The 23666-nt window shown below is 41.9% G+C and overlaps 1 protein-coding gene across 6 annotated transcripts in view; it reads right to left on the bottom strand.

Moving 5' to 3' along the window:
* Positions 1–7051: 7051 nt before the first annotated feature.
* SLC8A3 (solute carrier family 8 member A3) overlaps positions 7052–23666 on the bottom strand; it is a 403213-nt gene continuing 386598 nt past the window's right edge. For all 6 annotated transcript variants that reach the window (XM_077262339.1, XM_077262313.1, XM_077262346.1 and 3 more), the window contains 2 exons: positions 16515–16790; positions 7052–14203 (listed from right to left, as the gene is read on the bottom strand). In XM_077262339.1, the coding sequence (XP_077118454.1) occupies positions 13827–14203; positions 16515–16790 (653 nt within the window). In that variant the 3' untranslated portion in view covers positions 7052–13826. The remainder of the gene's footprint in view (positions 14204–16514; positions 16791–23666) is intronic.

Raw genomic sequence — 23666 nt, 5'->3', positions numbered from 1 at the left:
TTTTCTTTCCTATTTTTTTTATTCCTACAGGGATTGACGATGAGCGCTGCAGTCTGCATTTACCAGTGTGGTGCCTGTGATTGCGCCACTCGTCCAGGTGAGCCTCTCCATCATTTGGCTCCACTATGACAGTCTGAGCAGATGCACACATGGGAGTGCCTGTTTCTTGTCTTGGTATTTCTAATAGTAGCAGACTATGCAGTTGTTATGGAGCAAATAAGTTGGTGCGGCCTTATTCTAGGGAGCAAAGCCCCTTCCCATCCTTCTCCCAGCATCTCAATTTCAATGGTATACTCAGGATGCAGATACAGTTGATCCATTGGCAGAATTGGGCTCTCTACTCCACCATTCAGCCGGTTTGTCTCAGTCTCACGAGCAGCAGGTGTGATGTCACCAGATTGTGCCTGCTTCATGGGGCCTCAGTTACACTTACAGATCTGAGTAGTATATGAGAGGAACAGGGTTATGTTTTTTACACATTTTGTCAGTCTGCACTTGTGCGTGTGTGGTGGGCTGTTGGGCCAATCACACTATGTGGGGGCCATCATATAGTGTGTGGGGTGACTCTGTGTGGGCAGCTGTGGGGGCATCATAGTGTGTAGAGGTTTTTTAGGGGCATTTTATAATTGGGGATGTGTGGGGACATCGTTCTTTGTTGGGGGCCCTGTGGTGCCATCATATGTGGTGGGTACTATGAGGGCATTATATTTTGCTGGGGGGGTCACCATGAGGTCACGATACTGTTCATGTAGTGTAGTGGAATTCACTGTGTGAAGCTTCATTCTGTATGACGGGAGGCATCATACACTATTGGGGCCAAGATATGGATATTTATAGTGGGTGAGGAGGGTGAGAATATAAAGGGGCTTCAGTCGGGCCCCAATTACTCTGAATATGCTGTCATTAAAAGTTGGGAAGTATGCTCTTCTGTGGCTGTACCTACGTGCCATGACTCTGCCAAAAAAAGTTTGTTTTTTCTTAGGGGGGCCTACTTAGGACCTTTTGCTATAGGGTCACATGATTTCTATGTATACCTTTTGGGCTAGGGATACCAGGATAAGAAAAAAAAACTGACACAGAAATTATGCACAGACAGGAAAGAGAAATGGCACCCATTTTTATTAAACAAATCATTGTTCTTTATTATATTCTTGCCTCATTTTTAGTATTACCACTTAAGCCCTTTGTATACTCGATAGTCCCAGTTATTATTCTAACCACACCATTTGATCTTTTAACTTTTATTACTCTTATGAATCTGATAAAAACATTTTTTTTTTTTAATGTGAAAAACTTGGAGGAATTGGGCAACATCTGTAGAAGCCAGTAGAGATAAAAGTAGAAGATCTGCTCCTGGTCATCAGAGAAGCCAGGGTTTGGCATCGCAGCCTGACAAGTTGGGCGGGCCACTTCCTCCTCTTATCTTTACTGTTTTTAGATGTGAGACCCATTGTTGGGCTAGTTACCAACAGACCAATTCTGTAAAAAGACAACTGTAACATACAAACATAGTTTAAGGACCTATTCTGTGAGCCGCATTTATGATAATGCAGTCTATGAGTGCTCCGGGATGGTACGAGACTCGAACATGACATTTCTGGCTTCTCTGCCAATAAGGCACCTTAGTTGCTGTCACCTTTTATTATTCTATTAGATATGTGACCTAACTGCTTACAATTGACAGCTGTTCATCTGAGCTCCCAATATGTCCAGGTCTCTAACCTTCCTCATTATGGCATTCAGTGCCGACCTGTATTACTAATGGAGATTTCTTTTCTAATATGGCATTTGTAGTAAAATGGCACAATTTTCTTCCTGTTGGATTCTTATAGAATCAGACAGAAACCTAAAACTGGTTGGCATTGACATTGAAGACGTAAAGAGGTGCAGTGAGGCTCTAGTAATGCGGCTGTGAGGTGCACGGGAGACTAGTAAAGCAAAATGGTTGGAGACTTAGCCAACGCTGGATGAAGAGTTTAACTGATTATTGCAGATCAGACCAATGTGATGCCATAAGGAACGTTTCTCCTTCTTTTCGCTTTCATTAGCACTTATGTCTATTGACTAAAAATGGTTAAAGGAAATCTGTCACCAGGTTTTTACTTCCCCATCTGAGAGAAGCATGATGTAGGGGCAGAGATGCAATGTATCACTTACCCGGCTGCTTGCTGTTTTATCTGTTTCAGATAATGCAGTTTTCTGAGTGATGAGTTCTGTATAACCCTGCCTACACTACTATAGACCCTATGCATAGGCAGAAAATTTCCAATCAGTGGTATGGGCGGGGTTATACAGAGCTCATGCATATGGAGAACTACATAGCAGCAGGTTTACTAGTCCGCTAGAAATAATCTCCTGCTGATAAAACAGTGATATTATCAAAACTACAGCATGCAGCCCAGTAAGTGATGCATCTCTGGAATCGTGGTCTCTGCCCTTCATTATGCTGTTCTCGAAGCAGGTGGCAAAAGATCCGGTGACAGATTTGACAGATTCCCTTTAACCTAAAAACTGTACTGATAAGCTGGGTGACAGTACTGGAGAAATATGGAAGTAGCTCAAGTTTATTGCTTAGGTTTCAACTATCAAATCTATGGGGATCATTGTAGACTGGGTCTGAATGCTGTGCATGCTGCTGATTGTGGTTGAGACAATGCTGATTGGACAACTTCTTGAAGACCATGCGCTGGAGTTAAAATTGGAGCTGAATGTTGCCCTTTGCTTTATAGTCTGAGAGCTGCTAGACACAATTTAAATGACAGCGACATCATCAGTTCCACCGAATATTAAAACAGATAATGTATTTATTGGGCTGCAGCCAAGATGATTTTTTTTAGTCAAGTGTCATTCTAGCAGCATCCTTTTTTCACTGAGGCAGGTGGACTGCTGAGCAATGGATCAGTTAAAAATGGAGGAAATCCTGAAGTATAAAGTCTGTCTTCCATGTATCACCCATTGTATACAGATCCTCATAGACTTTATTCGTCGATGAGACGAGAACAGGGCAAGGATCCGTTTTGAAAACTGATGTGTTCATGGATCAATATCACTCTATGTGTCTGTGTGCTAAGAAAAAAACGGACCGTGCACAGATGTGTGAATATAGCTTTATGTCTTCATGCTTCCCCATTTGTCAGCTTTAGGGGTTGTCTGGCTTTAGGCTACATGTCTGCAATCACTATGTGAAAAATCACATCACGTGCACTGTGCACTGTAAGGTGCCAGGAACAAGGAGCGTGTGATCACAAGTATGCGACTTGCATACATGTGGTCACATGCCGACTAGACGTAAGTGAATTGAGCAAGGCTGGATACATCTAGTTGGAATGTGCCCGGAAGTATGTAAATTGTATACTTACGGCCAAGTATTGGCCCACTTCCGGCACCGGAGAATCCTAACAGTGAGCATTGCGCGCGATGTGACGATTTACAAGTGTAAGGCCGAACAATCCATTCAATTGTACATACAGTGGGGCAAAAAAGTATTTAGTCATGAGATGAGAGGCGTCTGTAATTTACATCATAGGTAGACCTCAACTATGGGAGACAAACTGAGAAAAAAAAATTCAGAAAATCACATTGTCTGTTTTTTTATCATTTTATTTGCATATTATGGTGGAAAATAAGTATTTGGTCAGAAACAAAATTTCATCTCAATACTTTGTAATATATCCTTTGTTGGCAATGACAGAGGTCAAACATTTTCTGTAAGTCTTCACAAGGTTGCCACACACTGTTGTTGGTATGTTGGCCCATTCCTCCATGCAGATCTCCTCTAGAGCAGTGATGTTTTTGGCTTTTCGCTTGGCAACACGGACTTTCAACTCCCTCCAAAGGTTTTCTATAGGGTTGAGATCTGGAGACTGGCTAGGCCATTCCAGGACCTTGAAATGCTTCTTACGAAGCCACTCCTTTGTTGCCCTGGCGGTGTGCTTTGGATCATTGTCATGTTGAAAGACCCAGCCACGTTTCATCTTCAATGCCCTTGCTGATGGAAGGAGGTTTGCACTCAAAATCTCACGATACATGGCCCCATTCATTCTTTCCTGTACCCGGATCAGTCGTCCTGGCCCCTTTGCAGAGAAACAGCCCCAAAGCATGATGTTTCCACCACCATGCTTTACAGTAGGTATGGTGTTTGATGGATGCAACTCAGTATTCTTTTTCCTCCAAACACGACAAGTTGTGTTTCTACCAAACAGTTCCAGTTTGGTTTCATCAGACCATAGGACATTCTCCCAAAACTCCTCTGGATCATCCAAATGCTCTCTAGCAAACTTCAGACGGGCCCGGACATGTACTGGCTTAAGCATTGGGACACGTCTGGCACTGCAGGATCTGAGTCCATGGTGGCGTAGTGTGTTACTTATGGTAGGCCTTGTTACATTGGTCCCAGCTCTCTGCAGTTCATTCACTAGGTCCCCCCGCATGGTTCTGGGATTTTTGCTCACTGTTCTTGTGATCATTCTGACCCCACGGGGTGGGATTTTGCGTGGAGCCCCAGATCGAGGGAGATTATCAGTGGTCTTGAATGTCTTCCATTTTCTAATTATTGCTCCCACTGTTGATTTCTTCACTCCAAGCTGGTTGGCTATTGCAGATTCAGTCTTCCCAGCCTGGTGCAGGGCTACAATTTTGTTTCTGGTGTCCTTTGACAGCTCTTTGGTCTTCACCATAGTGGAGTTTGGAGTCAGACTGTTTGAGGGTGTGCACAGGTGTCTTTTTATACTGATAACAAGTTTAAACAGGTGCCATTACTACAGGTAATGAGTGGAGGAAAGAGGAGACTCTTAAAGAAGAAGTTACAGGTCTGTGAGAGCCAGAAATCTTGATTGTTTGTTTCTGACCAAATACTTATTTTCCACCATAATATGCAAATAAAATGATAAAAAAACAGACAATGTGATTTTCTGGATTTTTGTTTCTCAGTTTGTCTCCCATAGTTGAGGTCTACCTATGATGTGAATTACAGACGCCTCTCATCTCTTTAAGTGGTGGAACTTGCACTATTGCTGAATGACTAAATACTTTTTTGCCCCACTGTATAATGTGTGATGCTTCAGTATGGTTGGTAAGGGGCTCTAGAATGTTTTGGCACTGAGTCTCAGTAATTATAAGCAAGTCACAATGTATGAAACTACCAATTACTAGGTGTAATGGCTGTGATGGGTAATTTGGTAAAGGTATCCATGTCCCATATTACTTACATATGATTACTAGACTGCATTATATAAGTGAAGCCTCAGCCCACAAAATAGCGCCTGCATGATGTGATGTGAGACTGCGGAGCTTTAAGCAAACCATCAAACACAGGAAATAATGTTCTCAAACAAATAAGCACAAAAGTAAGAGGAAATGTAAAGGTGATGAATACATCTGCTATTCAGTGTCTCAAGAAATCAAAAAAGGGTCCGCAGAATCGTGGATGGTGATATAAAAACAAAGGCAACAATGAAGAAGACTGATATGATCACAAAGTGGGTGATAAAATGGGGGTTGGGTACACTGCGGCTTTTAATACAAGCGACAAAGCAGGCAAGTGAGTTTGATGCAGAATAAGAGCACTTTATATAGACAAATATCCCATATTAGACAATATCAGATCACTCAATTGAAACAAAAAACAATAGCTTATAATTATGTATCAAAATAAACTTTTCTTTCCATATAAGTTCAATATAATTGCTTTGTAAGGAACATAGATATTCATTTTTATATATGTTTTTTTTTTCTTTGCCTTTAATATTCTTGGAACCGCCCAAAGATTTAATAATTTCACGTGTGTGCACAAATCTGCTTGTAAATCCCTTTTATAACAGAAAAAGTGAGCAGCCATGTGCTGGCAACCTGGTATAAAGAGCGTGGGTGAACCTCCGCCCCGGCTCCAGGAATAATAATAATAAAAAAAAAGTAAACACATTGCATTTTACAGTTGTACATGTGCCACACTGTAAATACAGAAAGTGAATAAGCCAAGAAACAAGTGCCACTAACTGACATAGTTATACACAGTAGATATTAGCTTACATGATATTGGGGAAAGTGGAACGGCGTGAATCCAGGTCACACGGGAAAAACCAACTACTAGCCAGTGAGCGGACAAGTCTGTCTGAGATGTATGTGCACATCAAAAGGTTTAGAAGTTGTCATTACAGACCAGTAAACCTTGATCAGATACCAGGGTTGATAGATCATCTAAGATTTTAAATCTAATTTCTACCTTTAATGCCACTTGAAAGAATACATGAGGAATTCTTGTAAGTCAAGAAAACCTCAGTCATGCACCTTTAGTACAAAAGAAGACATGTACTTACAGTTGGTGCAGAGTATACTGTTGCATTTGGGTCCTGGACCCCAAAGGGGCCCTAAAGTTGCTCTGACACTTAAAGGAGACTAGTACCAAGAATCATACACAGTGTATAGAGTAGAGCCCTATAACCAGTTTTGCACTAGTCCTTTGGCCTCTTAATGGGTTTTAAGGGCACCTAATATTGATTAACTATTCGGTGGATACGTCATCAATATCAGATCGGTGGGAGTCTGACACTGGTGTCCCCCACCTATCAGCTGTTGTTAGCTCTGGTGTTGACTGAATGTAGATGCTAGAGATAAGGCTACTTTCACATTTGCGTTTGGAGCCGCTGCGGAGGGCTGTGGATTTCCTCCGTGAAGCCCCGCCCCCGCCGCTAGCTCCGCCTACTTCTGCATGCGGCCGGCATGCGACCTGGGTACCTATATTTAACATTAGGTACGCAGGTCGTGCCGCAGTATGCGGATGCTGCCGCATGCGTCGTTTTGACGATGCGGAGAAAAACAAAAAATGCTACGAGCTGCGTCCTACGCAGGTCTCCGCATCGTCAAAACGACGCATGCGGCAGCATCCGCATACTGCGGCACGACCTGCGTACCTAATGTTAAATATAGGTTCCCAGGTCGCATGCAGGCCGCATGCAGAAGTAGGCGGAGCTAGCGGCGGGGGGCGGGGCTTCACGGAGGAAATCCACAGCCCTCCGCAGCGGCTCCAAACGCAAATGTGAAAGTAGCCTAAGATAATCAATTCTCAGGACCTTTGTCCAGCAGCCATGTTGGTAGTTCTGTTTGCGACAAAAATTATCTAGGAAAAAAAGCTGAGATATAAGGGCATCTCAACAGCAGAGTTTGGTCACAAGCCTCCCTGATACGCTAACCATCGGGTGCATCATCTATTTCACCTATAGAAAGTGTGTTGCATTGACAAGAGAGAAGTGATAGAGAGGGCATACTGTACAGGACTGGAACTAATTTCCCTTGAGCGTACTAAGCCCTAAAGATAGCCAAGAGATGTTAATGGCTTTTGATGTAAGGAGAGTGACTCAACATTGGGATCTGAAGTTTGGCCCAAAATGTTAAGCGAGTACCACCAAGAGTGATATAAGTGTCTGCACTGTGTATCTCAGTAAAAAAGAAAGACATTAGGGGTGCTGTCACCGTGTAGCATTTCCAACCATACTAAGTTGATTGAGAGCCGGTAGAAGATGTAGATCTAGTTAGCGAGTGTTGTGACTATCAAGGCCTGTGGCAGGGTGTGTGGTTAGCGGCGTTCTACATGTGATGGTGTCCATGGAGGGTGAAGAGCGGAGTCAGAACCATAAAATGTTAGAGTTGGAAGGGACCTTCGGGATTATCGTGTCTTTCCCCCTGCTTAATGCAGGATTCACTAAACCATCTCAGACCGATGTCTGTCCAGCCTTTGTTTGAAGACTTCCATTGAAGGAGAACTCACATCTCGTGGCAGCCTGTTCCACTCATTGACACCCTCAGTGTCAAAATGTTTTTTCTAATATCTAATCTGTATCTTCTTCCTGCCAGTTCCCTCATGTTAGTGAGAATGAGGCCTGACAGCCGATCTCAGTATACTGGAGATAACCCATTAGCAAACTGTAAGTAATTACACCTGACTACCCACCTACCGTATATTATTTAACCAGAGACTGTTTAGGATTTACGTCTCTCAGAGAAAACCTACCCGTCTTTGCCCTTCGTAGTGGGTAGAAACCACCAACTTTTGTGCCCCATCTGTTGTTGTGAACTGAACTTATCATCTCATGCCACAAATTGTACACTCTATGTTAACCCTCTAATGGCTTCTCATTTCTCTAGTGGGGCGGCTACCACTGAACCGCGGATTGCCACCTAACAAATCTTTTCCTACAAAACAATGGTAATGTATAGTAACTGCAATAAAGGCTTACACAATCTGAATCTTAACAAGCCTAAACTGTGTACCTGGAGGAAATGGCTTACATACATAATATACATACAAGTATGACTTTACTCATTCGACTCTAATTTTCACCTAGGCAAACCCTGGGTTCTGCTCGCTCCAGCAACTTTATGATTTGTGATGACGATGCCACTTTTACGGCTGTAGGAAGCATTGAAGATGAGTAAATTTGTTCTTTCAGTAATGCATGCACCGTGCTGCACATTTCTACTTGGCTGTTATTGGAAACTTTAGTAAGAAGTTAGTAATCAGTAAGAAAATGTGTGTAAAATTTATTTTTTAGCATACAAAGCACAGTAGAGAATACAATATGTAGGGATATAATCACTCAGATTGTCACATTGGATAGCAACAATGTACAACTTTGATTCGTTTTGTAGCTAGAAAATACCCAGTACGGTCTATTTCGGGTGTCTGTCATCAGCATTACATCAGTTTTCAAACCAGTTGTCTGATGTAATTGAATTATTTCCCTAGAGACAGCCCGTTAGTATTACTAAACAGTAGTTCTGATTACAGACTCGAGCTATATCATCCATAATTAGAGTTGAGCAAAAGGATTTGAAAAATAATTTTCGGTTGTCTATGGCTGAGCGACCAGAGCCTTTGAACCTCCTCCTGTCTACTGTCCTCTCCGGGGCCTCTTCTAATGGGTAGATAAGGCAAAAGGTCATGTGTGCATCATACCACAACAATGACGTTGGGCAGGACCAACTAATAGGAAGAATAGTCTGGGATGTCGGCAGGTAGGGAAAGAGGTGGTTTACATTGGTCAGGTGACCCAGGCTCGGACTGGCCCATAGGTGAACAGGGGAATCTCCCGGTGGGCCCCTGTGCAGATCTGGGCTTCCAAACCCACTGTATGGGCAGTACTTAACATAATTCACTTGATTCACTCTGTACAGAAAAAAAGCAGCATCTCATAATTTATTAACCAAACTTACTCATTTTATTATTATATAGACATATGTAAATTTGTGAATGAGGGTAGTGTAATATTTGTATGCAGTTGAAAAGTGGGCCCCCAAAGTCAATGCTACTGGTGGGCCTTTAGCACCACAGTCCGGACACTGCTCAGTTCCAGCAGGCACAGACTACTAACATGGCTATTGGACCTGCAAATCTTTTTGCTCAACTCTATCCACAATACATTGCTATTCTGGATATTTACCAAAAATTTGTGTTAAACAGGTCTAAGGTCACACTTGAACTTGAATTTATGAGTACTGTCTTCTTCATTGCCTGGATCTGTGAGTAGAAAATCCAGAGTAGCAGCAAAATTTGTGAAATTTTACAGAACCTCATATATACTCTGCGGAAAATAAAAAGCAAGAGACTGACTCTTGGTATGGATTTTAAAGCTGCAGTTGGTCAATTTACACTACTGATTTACACCATGGATTTTTTTCCCTTTGTAAGCATAGGACATCCATATCACAATCCGCAACGATTCTGCCTGTGGATTTTGTCAAGTTGTTTAATTTGGTTTTGCAACAGAAAATTTGTACTTGTGAACATACCAATACATGTGTATACCGCTAACTTTTGGGCTGTGGAAGCTGGCTTAACCCTTTATTAAACAGGACCCGCCAGCTTTGAGTTTTGTAGTGCATTCTCAATGTAATAAACCTAATATAGTGTTAACATACAAAAGGTCTAAACTCTATTTAAAAATAGCACTTTTTTTTTACGTCAAAGACCTCTGTCGGATAAGATCAAGAAGGTGCATGTGTATCACCATAATCCTTGGCTATGCAGCATCAGATCTTTTGGGGGATTGTAAACTGGAGGACAGGTATTCAACACCGGGTGCAAAATATGTTTATCTCAGAGCTGTGCTTTTTGACAGTCATAATGTGTCATTCAACCATGTCCAAAAGTAATTCTCAGAGATATGTCAACTTGGTGACTATTTTAACATTACAGCGGAACTCCGTCTCATGGTCTGTGTCACTTCCCCTGTCCTTATCAAGTCATTGTCCACTAGAGCAATAGTTAGAGTGTCTTTAAAGGGAGTCTGATGACTGTTCAAAGCAAGCACAGGTGTTCTGTGCACTTTCCCACCTACTTGTGTTTCATCTACCTCTGCCCGCTGTTCCTTGATTGCCCGCTCTTCGTTGATTGACCGCTCTGGTTTTACATGAAGAAGATATGTGGAAAACTAATAGATAGGAAAATGCTCGGAACGGTTTAAAGAGTGCACTACGTGCCTGTGCTTGGTTTAAACCAGGGGTGGGGACTCTTTTTTTTCTGCCAAGGGCAATTTGGATATTTATACCATCCTTCGAGGTCCATACAAACTCCGCCCACAAAGTACATCCTGACTCTGGCACTGGTGTCAGGACGTAATCTTTCATTGCATGCCCTTCAATGTTCAGTAGTGAACACTGCATGTGGGTGCTAACAGAGCAAGAAGAAATTAATGAGCTGGTTGTAATCAAAATACAGCTCCCTGCCCAAGAATGCTGTCCCTGATAAAAGGTCATCGAGGGCCGTAAATGGCCAGGAGACGGAGGTTCCCCACCCCTGGTTTAAACAGTCATTTTGTGCTGTCAGACTGTCTCAAAAAGGGTATGACCATTTTTATTATGTTTTCAGTAAAATTGTACAAATATTTTTGCACTGCACTTCCATATTAATCACCACTATTTTAGGAGACGTTAACCATCTTGTTGAAATGCAGATCACATACTGCTAGGCTCCATGTACTGATTGTGCAGCTCTAGGCTTGTGCACAAGAGTGATTTTCTCATACGAGTGCTATCCGTGCTTATAATGTATAGCACTGGTACCTAGGATAGTTTATGGGGCTGCGCACATCTGATCTTTTTTTTTTTTTTATCTCAGACCGAGTGGTCCACGAAAAAAAATCAGAGACATGTCTGATTTTGATCCGAGTATCGGACAAAAATAGTCAATGCAAGTTTTTGGATCCATGGGAAACATCAGACCGCAGTCGGGTGACATCAGATTGGAGAAACGCTTCTTCCAAGAAAAACTGATGCCACTCTGATCAAACTCTGGTCAGAATAATCAGACCGTTTTTCTCCAATGTGGAGAGAACATTCGTGTGAACCTACCCAATGGCAAAGTATTTGTACAATTCCGTGGACCTCCATTTACACTCATTTTATATTGTTTCTAGGATCTGTACTCCATATGACAAAACTTGAAATCCTTGATGATCATATATAGAACCAGTCTAGAAATGATACAGGTTTTATCAAATTTTAACATGCTTTTATCCTTCCCTTCCCTAATATAATATGTAGGTATTTGTTTTATTATTGAGCTTCTGAGATTCTTACAACTTTATAGATTTTTTTTATTTTTTGTTTGTGGAGTCTTATGTTTTGAACTTTTTTTTGCCTTTTTTGTGTATGTTTCTTATAGTCAGGCTGATCTAAATATGAGACTGTGTATGTACATATAGAAATATGTATATAACTGTTTATATACTTTGTCCATTCGCTCTGCTAACACTATACACCCATTTTTATCAACTGCTGCTGAACAGTGTTCTCAGTCCACCCGAGAATTGCAAAAAATATACATAAAAGTAAGACATGAAACCAAGGATTATCCAATCTGTTCACAGCCAGTAAGTATCCAAATGCACTGTGGTTAGTGATGGTATCCAAAGTATGTAATCCACCATATAAGACCACGGGATGTATGTGGATGATGCCCCTGCCGGTGGCACTTTCCTCACATATCATCCTTCCAAAAATGGAACCTACAGCTCCATTTTTGAAAGGATGATATGTGAGGAAAGTGCCACCGGCAGGGGCATCATCCACATACATCCCATGGTCTTATTCGGTGGATTACAAACTTTGGATACCATCACTAACCACAGTGCATTTGGATACTTTGGATATGTCTGACATCATAACAACTACGGTACGTAGCATGCTCCAAATAATCCAACGCATTTCTGAGAAGCTGGCTCTCCTTCGTCAGGAACTACAGCTCCATTTTTTAAAGGATGATCTGTGAGGAAAGTGCCACCGGTCAGGGCACCATTCCGTGGTCTTATACTCCAGATCACAAACTTTGGATGCCATTACTGACCATAGTACATTTGGACACTTCCTGGCTGTAGAGGGGTTGGCTAAGCTTTGGTTTTATGTGTTTATTAACTTTATGTGCATGCAATGTTTTAGCCTGTATTGTTAGTATGCTCGAATATTTTTTTTTTTTAACTATGTGTATAATTATAGCCATCATTTTTACTACTGCCTGTAAGTCTTTCTCTTCAATTACATAATCTAAAAGTTCCAAATCATTGACACGTTTTGTGATTTAATTATCTAGAAGCGTAACAACCCCCAATTAAAGGACAAAACTCTCTCCTGCCAAAAGAACCTTAATAAAGCTTTGTATAAAGGGAATTCATATCCACATAAATTAGATAAAAATATATTTCCCTGTAAAATTTCCCTCTCATGTAATGAAATTGAAGGTGATGTTGAAAATTGATAGATGAGAAACTGGCATCTTCACCTTAAGTCAGCAAAATCTAAAGGCCCTGTATACAAAAATAAATAGAATTTAGTCTTCTAAAGGAACGGTAATACAATATATTGGGATAAACCTTTCTAATATACAAGGAAAAGAACAAAGTGTAAGAGACGAACCACAGCTAAACTTTATGTCCTGGTGTGAGGGAACGTGGCCTCTTCTCCATAGATGATCCTGTAGGACATGGGTATGAAGGGAAATGGGAAGCAGACGTGAGTCATCCCATCAGACATTAGAGAGGTAAACTGATTTCCAATATCAAACCACACTGGTATCCAGCCACAAGTGATTACATAGAAGTATATACAATGGTTTACAACTTCAGTAAGGTGACCACTATTCTTCCTGTCTTCTCCTCCGAGGGTTGGTGACGCTTGGATTTCCCACATAGCGGTGCTACACTGAAGGCTTCGTCACTGTTCCTTGGCCTCTCCAATTGCATTTTGTTTGTTTGTTCCAGTTTGTAATGAGATTAAACTAAAAACATAGGTCCGATACTGAGCTTACCTCTGCGTCGTCAGTTTCAAAATAGCGATTATTGAAATCTGTTTCAATGGCTGAGTATAAATATGAAATAATATGAAATAAATACAAGGCGGCAAACAAATGAACGTCAATTAAGCCAGAAATAAGGAGACTGTTGCTGGTTGTAACCATATGGGATTTATGCCATTGGTCAAAGTGTGACGTTGGTACCTGGATGGCACAAAAAGCTTCATTTTGCTGTTGTAATTAAAAAGTGACCAGTATTTAACGTGTATCCACTGTTCTGTTCCAGAAATCATTGGCTAGAAATCGCTCTTTTTTTTGTTTCTTGATCGGCTTCTCAGAAATTCAGAGTACCGCTATTTGTCCTAATGCACGTCAACCATTGATAATAGTCTGAAGGTCCTTTGGATTGTGATGTTATCAATCTCCAGCAGTTGTAGAGATGCAATTTGATTGGCTGGTATCCCTTCTGCGGTGGAGATTCTTCTCCCCAAGGAGACTGCCGACAGATGAAGGCGGCGGCTTTGTTGCAGGCTTCGCTTGGCTTAGATTAGAACCCCTTGATATAACAGTAGGCTTCCAGAGTAGCAAATAAGATGTAAAGTAGCCATAAGGTTACAAAGAGCAAAGTTGTTGCAAGTCTGCAGCCCCTTGGGCCACCCAGTTCCCCACCTATACTAGGCCGTCTCCTATACAGCAAGACGCTGATGCAGACAAATGCAAAGATGGTAAAGAGGGTTACGGAGAAGGCTAAGGTGCCTGCCTGCACATGGAATTCTTGTCCCTGGGAAGCCCAGTAGATGGCAGCCACAGACCACGCGATGCCAATACCCAGGAATACATTAACAGCATTGCTCCCGGTCACGTTGCCAATTGAAGCATCTGCATACACATCCTGTGTAGCAGCCACTTTGCTTGCAAATGTATCTAGAAAAGAAAAAAAAATACGGATAAACATACTGATTTTTTGATTCTCATAGTAACAAAATCATTTATCTAGCCACATATTCAGTGTAAAAGAGGACAATTCCTAGCATTCTCTGTCAGCAGTATGAAGGGAGCTGTAGTTTAGCAACAGAATGCAATCATGTCATTTACCCCCCTCCAGCATTCACAATACTATTTTCTGTAATATTACAAGAATACACCTGCTATTTTGACAAATAATCTACAGTGCCTTTGCAGTGAGTTGTACCGTGCTGTGAATAGTCCGTGATTAGTCCCATTGAACTACATTCTGTTCACTGAATGGAAGATAAATTGACTGCAGCTCAAGTAGGGGGTGATGGTAGAATGATTAACATTGTGTACAAGTCTTGTGCTGCAAACAAGGGATGAAGCAACCCTAAAATACTATAAAAATTGCAACATTACTAATAGTCCCCTGGTAAATTCAGTGCTGCTTCTCTGGTGGTTCTGTCAGTTATTGTTCTCAGTGATTGGCTGCAGTGGTCACATGTACAGCACATCATCACTGGAGGCCAAGTCCATAAAGACCAGAGAGACCACCAGAGCGGAGGTGGAAATAACAGGTAGTTGGTCATCTGTTAGTTGATGACATTTTTAAAAAGATCTGAAAATCCTTTTTAAAGTGGTTTCTTCATTATCTCCAAATATGGGTTGGATTCAAGCCATGTTTGAGCAATGTTTCTGATTAATTTGGGTTTTCTTGTGAAAAAACGTGATTTGGATGTGCACCCCTTTGCCTCCAGTGCAGCTGGTACAAATCGGATATTCCACATGGCAGGGCTGATCTGTGCTATAGCTTATTATACAGGTGTTAGGTGCATCGGAGCATGAACTATCGACATCTGTGCTAATATTTATTATACAGGGTCAATAGGTGTATCTGAGCATGCTCCACCAACATTTGTGTTAAGATGAATTATACAGAGTCATTAGGTGCATCTGAGCAGCTCCACCGACATTTGTGCTAAGATTTATCATACAGGGCCATCGGGTGCATCTGAGCATGCTCCACTGACACCTGTGCTATGATTTATTATGCAGGGCCATTAGGTGTATCTGAGCATGCTCCACCGACATCTGTGCTAACATGAATTATACAGGGTCATTAGATCTATCTGAGCATGCTCCACCGACATCTATGCTAAGGCTACTTTCAAACTAGCGTCGTACTCGGCCCGTCGCAGAGCGTCGGGCCGACGTACCGACGCTAGCGTTGTATATGCCGCACAACAGGGGCAGCGCATCCACCGCCCCATTGTGAGGTGCGGGGAGGTGGGGGCGGAGTTTCGGCCGCGCATGCGCGGTCGGAAATGGCGGTCCGTCGGCCGCAAAAAACGTTACAAGCAATGTTTTTTGCAGCCGACGGTCCGCCACAACACGGCGCAACCGTCGCACAACGGTTGCGACGTGTGTCAATGCGTCGCAAATGCGTCGCTAATGTTAGTCAATGGGAAAAAAACGCATCCTGCAAGCACTTTTGCAGGATGCGTTTTTTTGCCAAAACGACGCATTGCGACGTATTGAAAAAAATGCTAGTGTGAAAGTAGCCTAAGATGTATTATACAGGGCCATTAGGTGCATCTGAGCATGCTCCACCGACATCTGTGCTAATATTTATTATACAGGGCCATTAGGTGCATCTGAGCATGCTCTACCGACATCTGTGCTATGATTTATTATACAGGGTCATTAGGTTCATCTGAGCATGCTCCACCGACATCTGTGCTAAGATGCATTATACAGGGCCATTAGGTGTATCTGAGCATGCTCCTCCAACATCTGTGCTAAGATTTATTATACAGGGTCATTAGGTTCATCTGAGCATGCTCCACCGACATCTGTGCTAAGATGTATTATACAGGTCCATTAGGTGTATCTGAGCATGCTCCTCCAACATCTGTGCTAAGATGCATTATACAGGGTCATTAGGTGCATCTGACCATGCTCCACAGACATCTGTACTAAGATTTATTATACAGGATCATTAGGTGCATCTGACCATGAAATTGGAGGACGGATCCAGTGACAATGGAAATTAAAGAGCGTTCTGGAGGGTCATCAGTAGTGGGGTTATAGCTAAAAATGAGTTCAGATTTTAAAGTAGATTTACATTTGGCTTACTTATGTACAGAAAACTGTGGCTACATATTTTAGGAGTAACCATTTAAGACTTTATAAAACCTGGGCGGGATAAAAGGTTTTTCACTCCTAAATTGTGACCTTTTTATAAAATGAATTGGAAATTTCCTCCTAACATGAATTCACTTACCAGGCACCGATGTGCCAAAGGCCACAAATACCACAGCAGTTACTGAATCTTTCAAGCCAATGGTACAGCCAAAATGAGAAGCAAGGTCCCCGATGATGGCGGTGAGGATGCCAATAATGGCTATTGATACAACAAAGCACGCCCATCCATTTAAATATTCCGTAGGGGGGACGCAAGCAAAAAGTACTTTCCAGAACACTGTTAGAAAGTGCATGACGTAGTCAAAACACGATGGCAGTCTCTCCTCTCCGGACTCGTCCTCATCTTCATCTCCAGCTACAATAATAACAAGAAAACAAGCTTATCAACTGTATACAGGGCAAGAGCAAATCTCCCACATGGTTGAGCTGGGTCACATTCAGGAGAATTAACAATGCTACAAAGAATCTCTAATGGAAATGCAGTGCATGCTACATTCCTCCATATCATGCTAAGAATACAAACTTAAGTAAAACGGGTTTCTCCTGGATATCTGCAAAAAATGGCACCATTCTTGCAGGTGCTATCTTCTTTACTTGTACACTCAAGCAGCGGTGTATAACTGGTATTATGCAAGGATATCCTAATTTTGGTTGATACAACTGTGGCAATGGCCTCGTGCTCTCACAAATCGCGCAGTAACATGGGTGTTCACATGGATCACACACCACCACGGTCACGGATGACATCAGTGCTCCCTACAGATGAGAGAGTGCAATATATTCCACAACCGCGCCCATAACAACACTGACACGGCACCTATTCGGCTAGGGTCACACAACCGTATTTCTCTCATCTCATCCTAATCACACTGATCAGAGTTTGTTGATCCGATTTCCTTGGATGTGGAGAAGATGGAAAAAAATTATCTCCATAGTTTCCATTCTGTCAGTCTCTGAAAATCAGACCACACCCGGATGTAATCCGAGTGCAGTCCGATTTTTTTTTTTCCCACAAACCCATGGATTTGCAATGCTGAGTGTGATTTATGGATACAAATCATACATGCTGCGATTTTTTTTCCTAGGACAGACTTGGTCCTAGGAGGAAAAAAGCACATGTGCATGTGTGGCACCCCTGAGGGTCCAGTCGCCACAGAGTATTGCACCTCACCCAGAGGTGTGATATTCAGCTGTCAGGTAAGGAGGGGCACTGCACAGAACCCTACACCTGCATCCAACACTTGACAATTCAGTCAGGGCATGTGGGCGTACCCTAAGGGAGGATAGGGTAAGTAGAGTAGGGGAGGAGCTTAGTAAGCAAGAGTCAGGAAAGATTTGGAAAGTTAGTCAGTTGGTGAGAGGAGTGGAGCTGAGTAGACATGAGGGTCTGCAGCTCCTGTCAGACAGAAAGACTGAAACAGACAGAAAGGAGTTCCCAGAGAGAGGGAACTGAAGGAAGTGAAACGACAGAAGGGGTGTTAGAGGCACGGGTAGTGAGAAGTCCACCTGTGGGGCTTGTATCCAGAAGTAGAGGGACCAGGTCGCAGGCAAGGGGACCGGCCCCATTCTAGTGGAGAAACTAAGGACTTGGCTAGCTAATCGGAGGCTGTGGTATCTGTATGTGCCACAGCCACATCTGCACATATTCCCTGAAAAGGCAGCCATAAAGGATCCAGGGGATTCCGTGCACACCGCCCGACAAGATCCGAGGCTGCTGGCTTGGGACACTGTGTGGAAGGCGCAGGGCAGGAGAGGTGATGCCAGCGCAGAGAGATGGCCAGAGAAAGGAATATAAGAAAGAGGGTTCTGGAAAGTGCACCCAAATTGCTTGAGAGCTGGCTGGACCACAAACCTGGAGGACATAGAACCCCGGCTGGGGCAACTAAGAACTGTGAGTAAAGCATTGGGAACTGCACAACGCTGTGTCCTCACATTTATTTACTGCGCCATCCACCCTGCACTACAACTACCACAACAGCCATCCACCACCATATTACAATCTAAGTGCCCTGGGACTAAAGCTCTGCCTGTGGAGAGCTGGGCCAACTCTGCTGCATCACCAACAGCCCCAGCGGTCTCTTTAAGCAGCGTCGGCTAACATCTTTATTGCCGAGTACCACAGGTGGCATCACGAACATTTAATCCCATAAACTTTATTCCCATTTCAATTCCCCTTTTACATGGAAACCCAGGGCCACGGACCGGGTCACTGCTGCCGTGACCACATCCCCTTTAAGAACCAGCCCGTAACAGAGTATCCCACGGTCCTAGCGGGCGCTCCACATGGCCTGTAGAATACTATTGGTCAAAAAAAAACATTGGATTGCACTCGTACCAAAAATGTGGTCGTCTGTTCATAAAGTGTGATTTGTTTCTTTGAAATAATTCATATTAGTAAAGTAATTAGTTGATGAGCAGCGTCATAAAAAATAGAGTAATAGGTGATTAGTGACTATCCTAATATTGCTCATTTTGTTCAATTTGTGAAACATGGATCGACTGGAGTTTAGGCTTTATTAAATGGAACCATACACATTAAAGTGCCAACCTCATTTTCTACAGGTCACTCGTTAAGAGTAGAGATAGCGTACTGTTCTTTTTGTAGTATACAAGTCAAGTCATTTTCATGGTATTTCTGAAATTTATGTAATGAAATTTATGTAACGCATCTTTCCTCGCAGAGAAGTTCACGTCTTTGACCCACTTAAATAAATTCCAGCAGTTGGTATGAAATATAGGCATTTCATTCTTGTCTCTCTGTTAAGGTAAAATGATGACAGATTAAAAACCTGTATGTTATCCATTATTTTACATTTAACAAGTTCTGATATGCCCATTTGTCCACGTCTTGCAATTGGATCTGCCATACCCTTTTAAAAATAAAAAAGGAACTCGTAGGAGTAATGGAAAAATTTGGAATGGAATTTGTGGATGACATTGTCAAGGTTTTTGAAGCGATTGACAATGTTAGGGCTCACCCGGAGAGGTACAGTTGTGCTCAAAAGTTTACATACCCCGGAAGAATTTTTGCTTTCTTGGCTTTTTTCAGAGAATATGATTGATAACACCAAAACTTTTTCTCCACTCATGGTTAGTGGTTGGGTGAAGCCATTTATTGTAAAACTACTGTGTTTTCTCTTTTTAAATCATAATGGCAACCGAAAAAAACATCCAAATGACCCTGATCAAAAGTTCCGAGTTGCCAAGAAACAGCCTCAAAAGCTTAATAGTTTAGAGATGATCTGCGAAGAGGAGTGAATCAAAATTCCTGCTGACATGTGTGCAAACCTCATCATCAACTACAAAAACGTCTGACTGCTGTGCTTGCCAACAAGGGTTTTGCCACCAAGTGTTAAGTCTTGCTTGCCAGAGGGATCAAATACTTAATTCTCACTGCAAAATGTAAATACATTTATATAATTTATACAATGTGATGGTATTTTTGATAAGATCCCCAAATCCAGGTGTGAAAAACTTGTAGCATCATTCCCAAGAAGACTCATGGCTGTACTAGCTCAAAAGGGTGTTCTACTCAATACTGAGCAAAGGGTCTGAATACTTATGACCATGTGATATGTCAGTTTTTCTTTTTTAGTAAATTTACAAAAATTACTACATTTCTGTTTTTTCCAGTCAAGATGGTATGCAGATTGTACATTAATGAGAAAAAAATGAACTTTTTTGAATTTACCAAATGGCTGCAATGAAACAAAGAGTGAAAAATGTAAAGGCGTCTGAATACTTTCCGTACCCACTGTTCTTCTGCCGGGAAAAGGCTTGGATGGTCGCAGCTTGCCTTACAGAACCAGGGCACAGTAAACTTTGGGACATATTTTTAAGAAGCTCTTCCTATGTACCACCTTGTACACATTTTATCATGCAGAAGCTTTGATCTGTCACATCTACATATACAGGTTGTTTAACATGGACAGATCTTGTCCATATGCAGAATCTGCTCTTTACTTTCTTTTCTTTTATTAAAAAGATCACTTCAAACAAATGAGGATAAAAGGTTTTCATGAAAAGCAAAGAAGGCAGAATTTTTTAAAGTTCAAATACATTAAAAAAAAGCAGATTAGTTAAAATTGCATGTTCTGCCTTGAATTTCAATTACCTTTATACTTTCAATAGTTTTGCACATAGCCATGAAGAATTAAGGCCAGGTAATCCTAATTTTACAGTTCTGATTGCTAAGTAAGGCTGCTAATTAAAATATTGTCTTCCTCTACTTGTTGTAAGTGGAATGAGATAGTCATGCGGCTGCCCTTGGCTTGTAGATTATTTTAGCAATCCAACAATTAAGCTTGTGTGGCGCTCGGTGTGGTCACTCAGAAGAAGTTGCCAGAAGAAGTTGGGCGCTAATAGACTTTGTAGCTCTTGGGTATTCACACATTCAGTACTGATATGTACAATTACACCTTATGAAGGGACTTATCTTGTGTATTTCATGGAAATTACTGCTTTAAAGTGTTTATTTTTTTATTTTTTTACTTTGCAAAATCGGAAATTGATCCCTACAGGTTCAAATCAGGATATCTGTGACTGACAATACAACTTCAAATGGGGTCTTCGACGTTAAATTACTACATATCATATATAATATAATGGTGGCTCGATGGCTAACAAGTGGCATGGTAAAATGCCTCCAATGGGAGAATATGGTACTTCAAAGGAGAATTGTGGACCTGTAAGGATTATGTTTCTACTGGGTCTATCATCATGGCAACACCTTGTATGTGAACCTTTTGAGGTCTGATCTGACTTTGGCAATTTTCCTCTTGTTCATGTGGACTCCCACACTTGCCCCTGGATGATATGTGTTACATATAGATTGTAAACCCAATTAAGGAACTCAAATGAGTATACCTTTATACAGTGGGGCAAAAAAGTATTTAGTCAGTCAGCAATAGTGCAAGTTCCACCACTTAAAAAGATGAGAGGCGTCTGTAATTTACATCATAGGTAGACCTCAACTATGGGAGACAAACTGAGAAAAAAAAATCCAGAAAATCACATTGTCTGTTTTTTTATCATTTTATTTGCATATTATGGTGGAAAATAAGTATTTGGTCAGAAACAAACAATCAAGATTTCTGGCTCTCACAGACCTGTAACTTCTTCTTTAAGAGTCTCCTCTTTCCTCCACTCATTACCTGTAGTAATGGCACCTGTTTAAACTTGTTATCAGTATAAAAAAGACACCTGTGCACACCCTCAAACAGTCTGACTCCAAACTCCACTATGGTGAAGACCAAAGAGCTGTCAAAGGACACCAGAAACAAAATTGTAGCCCTGCACCAGGCTGGGAAGACTGAATCTGCAATAGCCAACCAGCTTGGAGTGAAGAAATCAACAGTGGGAGCAATAATTAGAAAATGGAAGACATTCAAGACCACTGATAATCTCCCTCGATCTGGGGCTCCACGCAAAATCCCACCCCGTGGGGTCAGAATGATCACAAGAACGGTGAGCAAAAATCCCAGAACCACACGGGGGGACCTAGTGAATGAACTGCAGAGAGCTGGGACCAATGTAACAAGGCCTACCATAAGTAACACACTACGCCACCATGGACTCAGATCCTGCAGTGCCAGACGTTTCCCACTGCTTAAGCCAGTACATGTCCGGGCCCGTCTGAAGTTTGCTAGAGAGCATTTGGATGATCCAGAGGAGTTTTGGGAGAATGTCCTATGGTCTGATGAAACCAAACTGGAACTGTTTGGTAGAAACACAACTTGTCATGTTTGGAGGAAAAAGAATACTGAGTTGCATCCATCCAACACCATACCTACTGTAAAGCATGGTGGTGGAAACATCATGCTTTGGGGCTGTTTCTCTGCAAAGGGGCCAGGACGACTGATCCGGGTACATGAAAGAATGAATGGGGCCATGTATCGTGAGATTTTGAGTGCAAACCTCCTTCCATCAGCAAGGGCATTGAAGATGAAACGTGGCTGGGTCTTTCAACATGACAATGATCCAAAGCACACCGCCAGGGCAACGAAGGAGTGGCTTCGTAAGAAGCATTTCAAGGTCCTGGAGTGGCCTAGCCAGTCTCCAGATCTCAACCCTATAGAAAACCTTTGGAGGGAGTTGAAAGTCCGTGTTGCCAAGCGAAAAGCCAAAAACATCACTGCTCTAGAGGAGATCTGCATGGAGGAATGGGCCAACATACCAACAACAGTGTGTGGCAACCTTGTGAAGACTTACAGAAAACGTTTGACCTCTGTCATTGCCAACAAAGGATATATTACAAAGTATTGAGATGAAATTTTGTTTCTGACCAAATACTTATTTTCCACCATAATATGCAAATAAAATGATAAAAAAACAGACAATGTGATTTTCTGGATTTTTTTTTCTCAGTTTGTCTCCCATAGTTGAGGTCTACCTATGATGTAAATTACAGACGCCTCTCATCTTTTTAAGTGGTGGAACTTGCACTATTGCTGACTGACTAAATACTTTTTTGCCCCACTGTATATCACGTATGCATGGCACAGTATCAGAGTTGGTAACACTGTGCCACTAAGTCCCTGGGTGTAAATCCGGTAGAGCAATATTGGCATGAATAAAGAAATATATACCGTATGTGCCTTTAGCCACAATGCGCAGAATTAATAGGACCCACGTACGCATACCTATTAAATTGTGATCTCAACTAAATCCAAGAACTAATGTGAGTGATTACACCCTGAGGTTCTCTAAAGTTACAAGCTTCATGACAGGGGCAGACATACAATTTGTGCAAATGCATAGGGGCCCAAGAGGTAAAGGGGCCGTTCCTACACCCAAAAAAAAGTGAGTTATTGGACTGCAAAAGGCCCCATATACTGTTCTTACACAAGGGCCCTCTTCTGTCTCTGTACACTTCTTCTTGGTGATATCCATTTGTCAAAGTTTCAATGTGAGCTGACGAGTGCCCAAAAGGACCCCTGGGCCAATCAATTCAGAATTGTTTTTTAATTACCTTCTTGCACTTTTCCTAAACTGTTTTAACATTCTCTCCATGTTTATTGCTGTAATCCATTTTAAATTTTAAAAAATGACTAAGGGTGCTCTTCGCATTGGAAACGCATAGATGTTCGCATTTTAACCTGTCACCAGTTTGTATGCACACCCAATAAAAGAAGATTTGCTTTTCTGTGAAGCTAGGCTACCTATTTTCTTCATCAATGAAATAACCACACTGACCAGAGTACATCATGCCATTAACCCACTGCTCCTCCAC

Source organism: Ranitomeya variabilis, chromosome 1, assembly GCF_051348905.1.
Source record: "Ranitomeya variabilis isolate aRanVar5 chromosome 1, aRanVar5.hap1, whole genome shotgun sequence".
Lineage (NCBI taxonomy): Eukaryota > Metazoa > Chordata > Amphibia > Anura > Dendrobatidae > Ranitomeya > Ranitomeya variabilis.
The sequence above is the reverse complement of the archived record's forward strand: the minus strand, read 5'-3'. Positions and strand labels throughout refer to the sequence as shown.